Source organism: Olea europaea, chromosome 1 (genome assembly GCF_002742605.1).
Source record: "Olea europaea var. sylvestris chromosome 1, O_europaea_v1, whole genome shotgun sequence".
Taxonomy (NCBI): domain Eukaryota; kingdom Viridiplantae; phylum Streptophyta; class Magnoliopsida; order Lamiales; family Oleaceae; genus Olea; species Olea europaea.
In genome coordinates this window covers 5,773,374-5,785,280 of record NC_036237.1, presented here as the reverse complement: position 1 = coordinate 5,785,280, position 11,907 = coordinate 5,773,374, and the positions used below count along the sequence as shown (strand labels likewise).

Sequence of the window (11,907 nt, the reverse complement as noted above, 5' to 3'; positions counted from 1 at the left end):
GTCTTCTTTCATTGTCATATTGTTGTAGTGTAAGATGCACACTACTATCGTTATTTTCGTAATAACGTCGAACTCCTTATGACTAGAAATAATGATTTTGAAGTCATTTCAGTTAAATTTGATATTAAAATGAGTTCAAACTCATTACCGAGACACAAAATGACATGCATATCGTTTCAATGTTAAATACGCACTGCTTCTCTGATTTGCTTAATGACGTCAAACTCGTTATGACCTTTCATAACGATTTCAAAGTCGTTTCAGATGAAATTGATACTGAAACGAGTTCGAATCCGTTTCTGAGACACAAAACAATGAGTGTTGTTTCAATGTTAAATACACACTGCTTCTCTGATTTGGGTTACGATGTATAACTCGTTATAATCACACATAACGAATTTGAAGTCGTTTCAATTGACATTGATAGGAAAACGAGTTCGAACTTGTTCATCAAACAGAAAATGACATTGAATATCGTTTCAATGTTAAATACGCATTGCTTATCAGAATTGCGTAACGACGTAGAACTCGTTATGAACACACATAACGACTTCGAAGGTGTTTCAATTAAAATTAATACTAAAATGTGTTATAACTCATTTTCGAGACACAAAACAACATGCATATCGTTTCAATGTTAAACACGCATTGCTTCTCTGATTTGCGAAACGACGTAAAACTCGTTATGACTACACATAATGACTTCGAAGTCATTTCAGTTGAAATTGATACGAAAACGAGTTCGAACTCATTCCTGAGACAGAAAACAACATTGAATATCGTTTCAATATTAAATACGAATTGCTTCTCTGAATTGCGTAACAAAGTAAAACTCGTTATGAACACATATAACGATTTCGAAGTCGTTTAAGTTAAAATTGATATTATAACTCGTTCCTGAGACACAAAGCAACATGTATATCGTTTCAATTTTAAATACACACTGTTTCTCTGATTTGTGTAACGACATAGAACTCGTTATGACCATACATAACGACTTCGAAATCGTCTCAGTTGAAATTGATACGAAAACGAGTTCGAACTCATTCCTAAGATACAAAACGATATGCATATCGTTTCAATGTTAAATAAATACTGCTTCTTTGAATTGCATAATGACGTAGAACTAGTTATGATCACACATAACGACTTCAAAATCGTTTCAATTAAAATTGATACTAAAACGATTTATAACTCATTATTGAGATACAAAACGACATGTATATCGTTTCAATATTAAATTCACACTGCTTCTCTGATTTGTGTAACGACGTAGAACCCGTTATGACCATACATAATGACTTCGAAATCGTTTCATTTAAAATTGATACTAAAACGATATTGAACCCTTTCTTGAGATACAAAACGACGTTTACATCAAACCCGTTCCTTAAACAACATCCATGCGTTTCATTACAAACTTGATGAGTTCGAAATCGTTTTAGCTGAAATAATAACTACAACAACGTCGATATCGTTGCTTCACACTTGAAATGACATTAGTATCGTTATGCTTAAAAATGGAAGAGACAAAAAAATTCTTATCTTCATACGTACGGTGGGACGTATGCGGTGGTCGTGATGGTCGAAACGTCGTTTTTAAGTATAACGATACTAATGTCGTTTCAAGTGTGAAGAAACGATACCGATGTCGTTGTAGTTATTGTTTCAGCTAAAACGATTTCGAACTTGTCAAGTTTATAATGAAACGACATGGACGACGTTACTATATTTCACTATTTGGTACATAACAATATATATGCAGTTTCTTTACAAATTTTACGACTTCTAACTCATTTCAGTTCATATAACATCTACAACGACCTCAAAGTCATTTCTTCAGAACATAACGATATGTTTATTGTTATACCTAAAAACAACGTTTCGACCGTCCTCGATCGCTCGACATACCTCTGACATGTGTATAACGATCGAAAGAGCATATCAAGTGGGCTAGTGGCTCTTGAATGGCCCTGAAAGGGCCAACGGAGATACCCAGTTTCTATCGAAACAACTCGAGTGTGAAAGACAACTATGGAATCACAAACGTTACCATAGCGTCATTCGAGTAAGATTGAACGGATTCGATGACCTGTTTTTATCATCATACGTACGGTGGGACGTATGTCAGTGGTTGTGGATGGTCAAAACGTCATTTTTAAGCATAACGATATTAATATCGTTTCAAATGTGAAGAAACGATACCGACATCGTTGTAGTTATTATTTCAGCTGAAACGATTTCGAACTCATCAAGTTTGTAATGAAACAACATGGACGTTGTTTCAGGAACGATTAGACTAGAACGATATCAATGTCATTCTAAACGAGAAGAAACGTTATGCGCCCAAGCCTTTTTAAGCACTGAAGCAGTGTGTATTTAACATTGAAACGATGTAAACATCATTTTGTGTCTCAAGAACGGGTTCAATATCGTTTTAGTATCAATTTTAAATGAAATGATTTCGAAGTCGTTATGTATAGTCATAACGAGTTCTACGTCGTCACACAAATCAGAAAAGCAGTGTGTATTTAACATTGAAACGATATGCATGTCGTTTTGTCTCAGAAACGAGTTCTAAATTGTTTTAGCATCAATTTTAACTGAAACGACTTTTAAGTCGTTATGTGTCTCCATAACGAGTTCTACGTCGTTACGCAATTCAGAGATGCAATATTTATTTAACATTAAAACGATATGCATGTCGTTTTGTATCTTAGGAACGAGTTCGAACTCGTTTTCATATCAATTTCAACTGAGACGACTTCGAAGTCATTATGTGTGGTCATAACGAGTTCTATGTCGTTACACAAATGGTAGAAGCAGTGTGTATTTAACATTGAAATGATATGAATGTCGTTTTGTGTCTCAGGAACGAGTTATAACTCGTTATGTTAATCTGTGTAATTTTCGAACTAGAACGACGTTCATGTCTACTGTAACGACATGAACCTAGTTTGCCTTTACTGTGGGAAAACGGAACATGAATACCTAAAGTACTTTAATTTGATTCCAACGGTACAAAAATATTTTAATAACGTAATGACTACAAAATCTAATAAGTCATTTCATTCAGTTGAAATAATAAGTACGAAGTTGTAAAGTTACAAGACACGATAGTGTTACAACCTTAAGGTTCACTACTAGCTGCTTGGCCCGTGTAAGTGGATCGAACATGACCAGTTTTCTTGCACCTTCTGCATTTACAAGCCGCACGCATCTATTCGGCCGACCTTTTTCTCTTTTTTGACGGTTGCCCACCCTGTTTTTGTGTTAATGGTGGAAATACTTCTCTGGCTATCACATTCTTAGGAATTTTTCATTTGACCTCGTTCGGCAAAGAATATACGAATGTAGAATAAGCTTGCTTCCAACGAATACTAGTGTAACTGGGGGTACATAATTTATAGCCTTCGTCTCCTTTAAACCTTGCGACAGCAATTGCATGCGCACATGGGAACTTGTCCAAATCAAATCTGCTACACGTGCATGTCATTTCGTACAAATCCACAAAGTGGTGGTCTAAATTGTCACCGACTTGATAAATGTCCAGAGAAACCTGATTTACCTCCAACCCATTTGATTCATTATATATCATGCACATCTTTTTCTCTAATGCTGGCATGAGTTGGGTTACACATTTTTCTACTTCAACATGTCTTTCATAAAACTACATTTGTAGTAGCCCACGAATACATTCAATTAAACTGATTATGGGAAGTTCTCGAGCACTCTTCAACAAATCATTTATAGATTCTGCATTATTCGTAGTCGTGATATTGTAATGTATCCCAGTAAAATGCATTCTAGTCCAATAATGAAAATCTTCTTTCAATAGGTACTCTTTGATGTTCTCTTTTTTACTGCATAGAGCTACCATGTAGGACTCAAATTCGATTATAGTATAATCCTCTGATACTGCCCTAAACAAAGTTGCAACATCACACCGTGGAAAATTTGTCTTCAAGATCTTTTGCAAGTGATATTTACAATTACTATGATGAGCAAATCGAAACATATTTCTAACTCCATTTTTGATACATATTGCACGATCAGATATAATCACAAGGTCATCCGTATCACCTGTTATTAACCGCAACTTCTGAAAGAACCAAGTCCAGGATTCATCAATCTCCGAATCAACTACTCCTTATGCGAATGGAAATATTTGAAAATTTGCATCCTAAGAAGTTGCTATGAGTAGAGTACCTTTCATTCTCGATGTCAAGAATGCACCATCTACAGAAATTACCTTTCACATTGAGTTGAGGAATCTATGTATACTTAGTCCCAATGCCATAAAAAGGTACTTGAAGCGTCGATCATCCTTAGTACGAATGAATGTCAGTGTACTAGGATTTTCATCTCCAAAACATGACAATATGCTAGTAATTTCACATAACTTTCACGGGATTTCCCACGAATCAGTCACAAGCAAAATTCTTAGCCATGTACGCTTTAGTATAGCTTACGGTTATGCCAAACTCTCGATGAATGTCATTAATAATGTCCCTTAGTCCGTAAACTCGGTTGACATCTTCATACTTAAGAGCGATGTGGTTTCCAATAATCATAGATGAAGCATGCCTATGATCTTAGTGACAAACGCTCATGGAGAAAAAATGATAACCATTGTACATTCGAACTTTGAAAATTGGACTTTCTACGATCTTAGTTGCTCGTAAACGCCACTTGCAATTTTCATCAATACAAACAATTGTATAAGTGCTCTTATTTGACTTCTTAACTTTATACTCAAAGTGGCACTTCACAGCTAGCAACTGCAATTTTGATATTAGGTCATATTTCGATGGAAACAACTGGTTGACTCGCAAATCTAATAGTTCCGAAATTTTTACTGATGTCTTGTAACAAAGCGAACTTACACTTGTAGATACAATCTGAGTATATTCAACATCATTACCATTCACTATATTCCTACCATAGTGTTCATGCGTGTATCACTCAAAATTATTGTCGTCTGCTACAGGAGAATTAACTTTGTCATCTACTCTTCGGGGACTATCTTCACTTACGTCAAAATCAGTATAATCTACAAATATTCCATCACCATTGTCATAATTACCATCGTTGTCTGTTCGATCATGTTCCTCCTTGTTGTTCATTTTTTCAATTTGTTCTCCACCATCTATTACTAATAAACATCATTCATCACCACCATCTATTACTAATAAACATAATTCATCACCAAAATCTTCTCGATTCTCAACAACTTCATTTAAAAGACTTACACAAAGGAAAGTTTCCGTACAGACAGATATAAATCACTTCACGTTGTTGTCACAATCAATTATGATTGGTGCAGTTGAAGCTTTGGACATAACGGGACGAGCTGAAATCTCCATTTTGTATAAACTTGTATCGATATTCAATGCCTCTTTAACTTTATCATATAATTCCATGTAAGAAATTATTTTTGCAACAAGAATAGGCATTGTTTTCCCTTTACCGTTCCCAGAATAATTCCATTTCCATGCACCTATAGAGTATGGGGAAGGAAGGAACAAGAATCGGTACTACCCCTTACTCAATCCTGAACCATGATATGAAATAAGTCAGTTGATAAAGAAAAAATCTCCTTTCTAAAATTAGAAACCCTTCAACTGTCTGCTCATATTCAATTGGATAACAAACCGATATCCATACAATGTCCATGGTGCCCATAACCTGTAATTCAACATATGAAATTCATCAAATTTCACACATCATACAGTATTGATAACGATAACGATATCTATGTCGTTCCCGATTTCATAAAACGATATGTAAGTCGTTCTGTACTGAAAAAAATCAAATGTATGTTTCACATGAAAACAATGAGAAGAATAGACAATCATCCTTTACCACTTCACATTTCACTTCAATTAATGCTAAGAAATACGAATAAGGGGTAATGAGAATAAGATTGGGAAGTAACCCATTTAAAGCTCCAATCTAATCATAAAATGAATTCAAAATCATTATTGACAAATGAACACCACAAACACATATACAACAACATGAATAGATGATTCAAAACAATGAAAAAAGAAAGTGGCTCAAATATTGAAAATTTGTCATACCCTCTTTCTTCTCCAAATGCCCAATAAGAATATAGCAAGACTTTATTATTCACTTCAACTAAATGAATGTTCAAGGGAATGAGAATATAGATTTTGTTATTTCATTAAGTAGAGAAGAAGATGATAAGAAAATCAGCATGGAAACACGTACGGTAGTCGAGTCGTTCATAGAGGAGGGAAGGAGATTAGGGTTGAAAGGAAATTGAAATGAAAATTAGGGCAATAACATCATTTTACATACAAGGATATTTTAGTTTTTTACAAATTCTATTTTTCATATTTAATAACTTTAGGCCTTTTAACTAAAAACCTTAGTTTTTGGTCTTCTTGGATTATTATTTAGTTTGACCAAGCCTTTTAAATCAATCCCAAGAAATCTTAGACATTGGTCCGGATGTTTACGGGTTGGATCAGAGGTGGGCTGGAGGTTAATCAGTGGATGGAGACATTTTTCTTTAAGGTAAATGACCTTTTTTCTTTTTTTCTTTTAAAACCATTTTTATGGCTTACTTTTCAGCAGTTTTTTCATAAAATAAATGGTAAGCGTGCGAACAGCTACCTGATATGTCTCAAATTGTTTAACTTAATCATAAATTTTCAATTCTAGACTAGAAATATAAAACCAAACCTTCCCTATTTCATTTTTCTTTTTCTTTTTCTTTTTCTTTTTCTTTTTCTTTTTCTTTTTCTTTTTTTAATATAATAATCGGAACTACCAAATTTGGATTTTATTATTATTTTCTGAAAGAAAATTCGTCTCTCTTTTGTTAGGATGCATTATTTTGAAATAGTCTGGGAATTATGCGAAAAGTGAAATAATTATATGCAAGAAAACCAAACAGCTTGATTCCATAACTAAAGTTAGACCCAACAGTTTCATTACAATATAGCCATTAATCATTGGTTCAATTTGATTCTCTTTGTCGAATCGTACCATCCCCTACGTTTTAGCCTAAAAAGTAGTTTTCATCTACAAATGGTTCTCTGCTTGAACATAAATGTGTACAATAATGTAACATTTCTTCGGCACATAGAGACATGTAGCAAAACAAAGTATGGTGAACAAATTAGAGAAAATGTACTAATTCTATCTCGACTTATCCCTAACAAAACTTAGGGATACCCCAAAATCCAACCGTGCACGCAGTAATTCTCTGAACTCCGAAGCAGGTGTTGACAGTGAGATCTGAATTTCAGAACTACATAACAACTAGGGAAATGCCGTGTACATCATTGTGTACACATAACATTACTCGAACGATTAACCATTCTTAAAATCCCACACCAAAGCTATATATCATATAAAATATTGCAAGTTGTGACTTGTATTTTTTCAAGTATACTTAAAATATCTGTGTTCTCTATTATACAATAACAAAGCATGTCAAATAAAATTTTCAGAACATTAACAGTATAAATCATAATACTATAATCGAATACCAGTATTGCAGCAAATATTAGCCTCCCCTAACTTGGAAAAAGCATGGATCACATCAATATTACATCACTGCTGGGCACACTGAACCCTCTGAGCGCCACCATGCATATCATCGTCGTCTTCCTCGTATGCCTCTTGGGCAGCTTGCTGCTTCCTACGCATCTCTTCTTCAATGTTAACGTCATGTAAAGTAGTCTCCTCACATTCATCCAATTCCATGTCTCTAATTTGGGTTGCGGCCCTTGCAGGGAGCACTGTTTCGATAGCTTTGCATTGCTCTGGGTGCAGGAATTCAGGGAAATCCACAGTGAAATGAACGTATAATTTCCCTTTCATGAATGGCCTCTGGTACATGGGCATTCCTTCGTCATTAATGGCCTTGAATTGATCTGTGATCCCGTGAACAAATATTAGTGTTTGAATGTATGAAAAAGAGTAAGAAATTCTCAGTGGCAGAAACTCAAGATTCAAGAATCAGTGAATCTGGCTAAGCTTGTAGAGGGAGCTGTTATTTGTAAAACAAAAAGCAGAACAGCAAGCAAATCAAAGTCACAAATAAGCAAATAAACATACAGAGGTCAAGAAAATGAGAGAAAAAATAGAAATAGACAAACCAAAATTAATTTTCGCCATAAGGTCAGCAAATTGATGTACTAGATTATACCAAATATACAAAAATCACCAAGTTTATACATGTTGCGACTCTTCGAATTCCCCAAGATTTTCTCGATAGTTAATCGCTTGTGAATAAACTCACCAGGTTTGACAACTTCTCCAGGCTGGGATTTAATGAGGAGCTGCCTACTGTCTAGATGAGTCAAGATAAATTGGAAGCCACATAGTGCTTCGGTCAGGGTCAAGGTGTGTTCAACAAATAGATCATCACCCTTCCTCTTAAACTTGGGGTGCTCCTTCTGTTGTACGACAAACACAATGTCACCTGTAACCGTGTCCGGCTGCAAAATTCAAAATTCAGTTAAAAATCAATCCTAAAAAGAAACTTCTTTACTCAAATAATGATAAAGCATATTAATTCTCAATTACTGCTTCATCAGCCTCGCCAGGAAAAGTGACCCTTTGTCCATTTTGCATGCCTTTCTCCACATGGACCTCCAAAACCTTCTTCTCCTGCACAACCTTCTCACCCTTGCACTGTGGGCAGCGGTCTCTGTCACTAATGGTTTCACCTGTACCCTTACATTCATTGCAAGGATGCTGCATCTGCTGGATCATAGATGGGCCAAGATGTCGGACGGAAACTTTCATCCCAGACCCTTGACAGCCACGGCACTTCATTGAAGCACCTGATTTAGAACCTTTCCTGCACACCATTGATCAGCAGCTTGACTGATTTAAAAAAATAATTAAGCAATCGTCACAATAATATAAGCAGTAAAATGCACAAAAGCTCACCCCTTGCACTTGGAGCAGAGCACATTACGAGAAAGGGAAAGTTTCTTCGATGCACCATTATAGAGATCCTCAAGTGAAACCTTGAGAGGTTGAATAACATCTTCTCCCCTTCTTTGCCTTCGGCCTCTGCTGCTTCCGCCAGCACCTGGGGACATAAAGAGTCACTCATATAATAAGCTTCTACTGTCCAAGGAAGGCAAACACCCCCAGGGATTGTTAAAATCACTTACCACCGAAAGGACTACCGCCAAAAAGAGATTCAAAGATGTCAAACGGGTTGTGGCCACCGCCACCTCCACTTCCCATTCCTTCCTTGAGAGCATCCTCACCGTATTGATCATAGATTTCACGCTTCTCCGGGTCACTCAAGACTTCATATGCTTGGGCAATCTCTTTGAACTGCAACATTAGTTAAAACAGGCCTCTACTTAAGCATGGAACAGGAGTCTAACATATAGAACAACTAAACAAGTAAAATAAATATTTTACTAAGATGCAACAAGAAGAAAACAGTAGCAGATATTAGAGAAGTAACACAAAGCTGTGATTGCAAACCTGAAACTTGTCCCTATCAATTGTGCTGCACAAAAATATAGTTGACAAAAGAAGTTGCAAAACTTCTAAATAAGTATGAAAAATCATTTCTTGATACACATCACCCTGCTTGCAAACAAATAGCTCAGAAGTCCACAAGAAACAATACAGCAGTATTTAACCATAAAGAATTCTATGTCTTCAGAGCAAAGTATGAACCTCCAAACTTTCAGGCATTCTAATCGACAATTATTCTTTGCACTTGCCAAATAATAATTCAACTACATATATACAAATCCATGCTCTACAAAGCAGCTAACTAAAGCTAAATTCAGATTTTAAAAAAGAAAGTGAAAAACAGAATATAGATCAGCAGTTCCAAGAGTAGCTGATCTGTACAAATTAAAATAATCCCTAAGACAATAAAGACCCAATATCTACAGATATATAATCATAACAATAAACAAAACAAAAAAACTGAATTCACCAGTCAACCATACCGAGTTCTGAAAGAATACCTTTTCGGGGTCGCCGCCTTTATCGGGGTGGTTCTTGATGGCGGATTTACGGTAAGCCTTCTTGAGATCGTCCTGTGAAGCATTCTTGGAAACTCCCAGGAGCTCGTAATACTTGGTGTTATTACTCTTCTTTGGTGCTCTGCCGAACATCTTTGCTTCTCCTTTTTTCTTCTTCAAATAATCAAAACCACACACTCAATCAACAAATTATTTAATGTATCAACAAAAAATAAGGAAAAAAATACAGATCGACGTTAATCAACCGATCTGACTACAGGTAAAACAATAAATACACACACAATTTTGTGTATGTATATATCGGCAGGATGAAGATAGCAGGGAGCTTCGCAAATCGTGTCTGCGAGAAATTGAGGGGTCGGTGTGGCGTGGGGATGTATAGGTTCATTCGCTGGGTCAGGTAAGAAAATTTGGACGGTTGAGATTTAATGTGATCGCCTCCAAATATGACCCATAGATACAATTTTAACCCTTATTTGTTTAAGATAAAAATTAAATTTTTAATAAATTTTGATTTGATAAAATGTGTTTGTTGAAAAAAGTTGTACATATCATTAAACATGTGGTTAAAAATTAATTTGAAAAAAAATGAATTTTACAAAAAAAGGCTCAAACGAGAGCTTAATAAAATTGATATACTTGCATGCATTTGGTCTTAATTTATTAGTTCTAATAAAATTTTTGAGTTACATAATTTTATAGAAGTACACTTTAATTTTTGCACTTCACTAGGGTCGCTCGATTGTGAGGGGTGATATAAATAATGATCCATAAGAATTTGAAATTGAGTTTCATTTGAATGAGAGACTAGCTCCAAGATCGAGCAAAATTGAATCTAATAATGTTTGTTCCTCGACCTTTCTGTAGTTTGCTTACTGTAGTAGATCATTTTTATTCTCGAATTAAAAGTTTGAATAATTTCTCAATCTAATTAGATGTTAAAAATATATTAGTGCCTGATACGGAAAGGCCTTCTCCGCCCAATTTCTTATTTTACTATGTTCAACTCCATGTATTCTTTTATCCGTAGATTACATTGAATGTACCCCTTAAGTTTTAAAACTCAAATTGGGGAGGGAGAAGGAGCCTTTGACCCGCAACAAATACAGGAGGATTTATTCAATCACATAATTTGGGCTCCTAGAATATGGCCAAGAAATTTTTTTTGGGGGAGGGAGGGTTCATTTCGGTACCCCCCGAATTTGGAGTTTCTGTCCATGAAGATCTCACCAAAGCGCCTTCTAGATAAAGAGGTAGGAATTTCTCGAACTTCATCTTTGTTCGAACAAGATATTTAGGCGGGCATTTGAACCCACCTTTGTCCATTTGAGCAGATCGTATTTCCCCTTGGTCTCCCTGCAACATTATATATATATATACACTAGTCTATTGCACGTGCAATGCACGAGCAGGATTCTGTTGAACGTTATGTTAGCGTTTTTAATGTTGAAAATTGTTTAGTTTTTAATGTTGATATCAGTTTACTGTTTAAAGAAAAAATGAATTCATTAGTTAAAAACAGAATCATTAGATGTAAGCTATGATATTAATTTTGAAATGGAATGATTTAACATAGTAATATTTCATTGTATTTGCAACGGAAATGAGAAAAAGGAAAGTAAGACGTGTACAACAAACTTTAAATTTCAAGAGTAGTAATTTATTGTTATTCGGTGGAATCTGAAGTCTTGTACATAGACAAATATATAGACAGATCATGTTACTCGTTCCAGAAATACAAAATAAAACATTAATTGTTGTCTACTGTCACAAAATAGTTGCAAAAGTGTCATAGATGTTATTCATTCATATTTTTCTTTTGAGGTGATTCCAATGGTTCGGTCATCGGTTTTGGAGCATGTGTGAGTCCTTTTTGTGGGTTTTTGACTCTGCTTCAATAGGT

The 11,907-nt window shown here is 35.2% G+C and overlaps 1 protein-coding gene across 1 annotated transcript; it reads right to left on the bottom strand.

Annotated features, from left to right (window-relative positions):
* Positions 1-7,390: 7,390 nt before the first annotated feature.
* Positions 7,391-10,385, bottom strand: LOC111382392 (dnaJ protein homolog). Its single transcript, XM_023006385.1, has 7 exons — positions 10,286-10,385; positions 9,987-10,157; positions 9,165-9,333; positions 8,935-9,079; positions 8,566-8,842; positions 8,279-8,477; positions 7,391-7,910 (listed from the first exon to the last, which is right to left on the bottom strand). The coding sequence occupies exons 2-7, from the start codon at positions 10,134-10,136 to the stop codon at positions 7,588-7,590; spliced, it is 1,263 nt and encodes a 420-aa protein (XP_022862153.1). The 5' UTR covers positions 10,137-10,157; positions 10,286-10,385; the 3' UTR covers positions 7,391-7,587.
* Between the last annotated feature and the right edge of the window lie 1,522 nt (positions 10,386-11,907).

Coding starts and splice junctions, on each gene's coding strand:
- LOC111382392 (XM_023006385.1), bottom strand. CDS start 10,136: ATGTTCGGCAGAGCACCAAAGAAGAGTAATAACACCAAGTATTACGAG. Junction 9,080..9,164: donor TGGCGGTAGTCCTTTCGGTG/GTAAGTGATTTT, acceptor TTATGTCCCCAG/GTGCTGGCGGAAGCAGCAGA. Junction 8,843..8,934: donor CTCTGCTCCAAGTGCAAGGG/GTGAGCTTTTGT, acceptor AATGGTGTGCAG/GAAAGGTTCTAAATCAGGTG.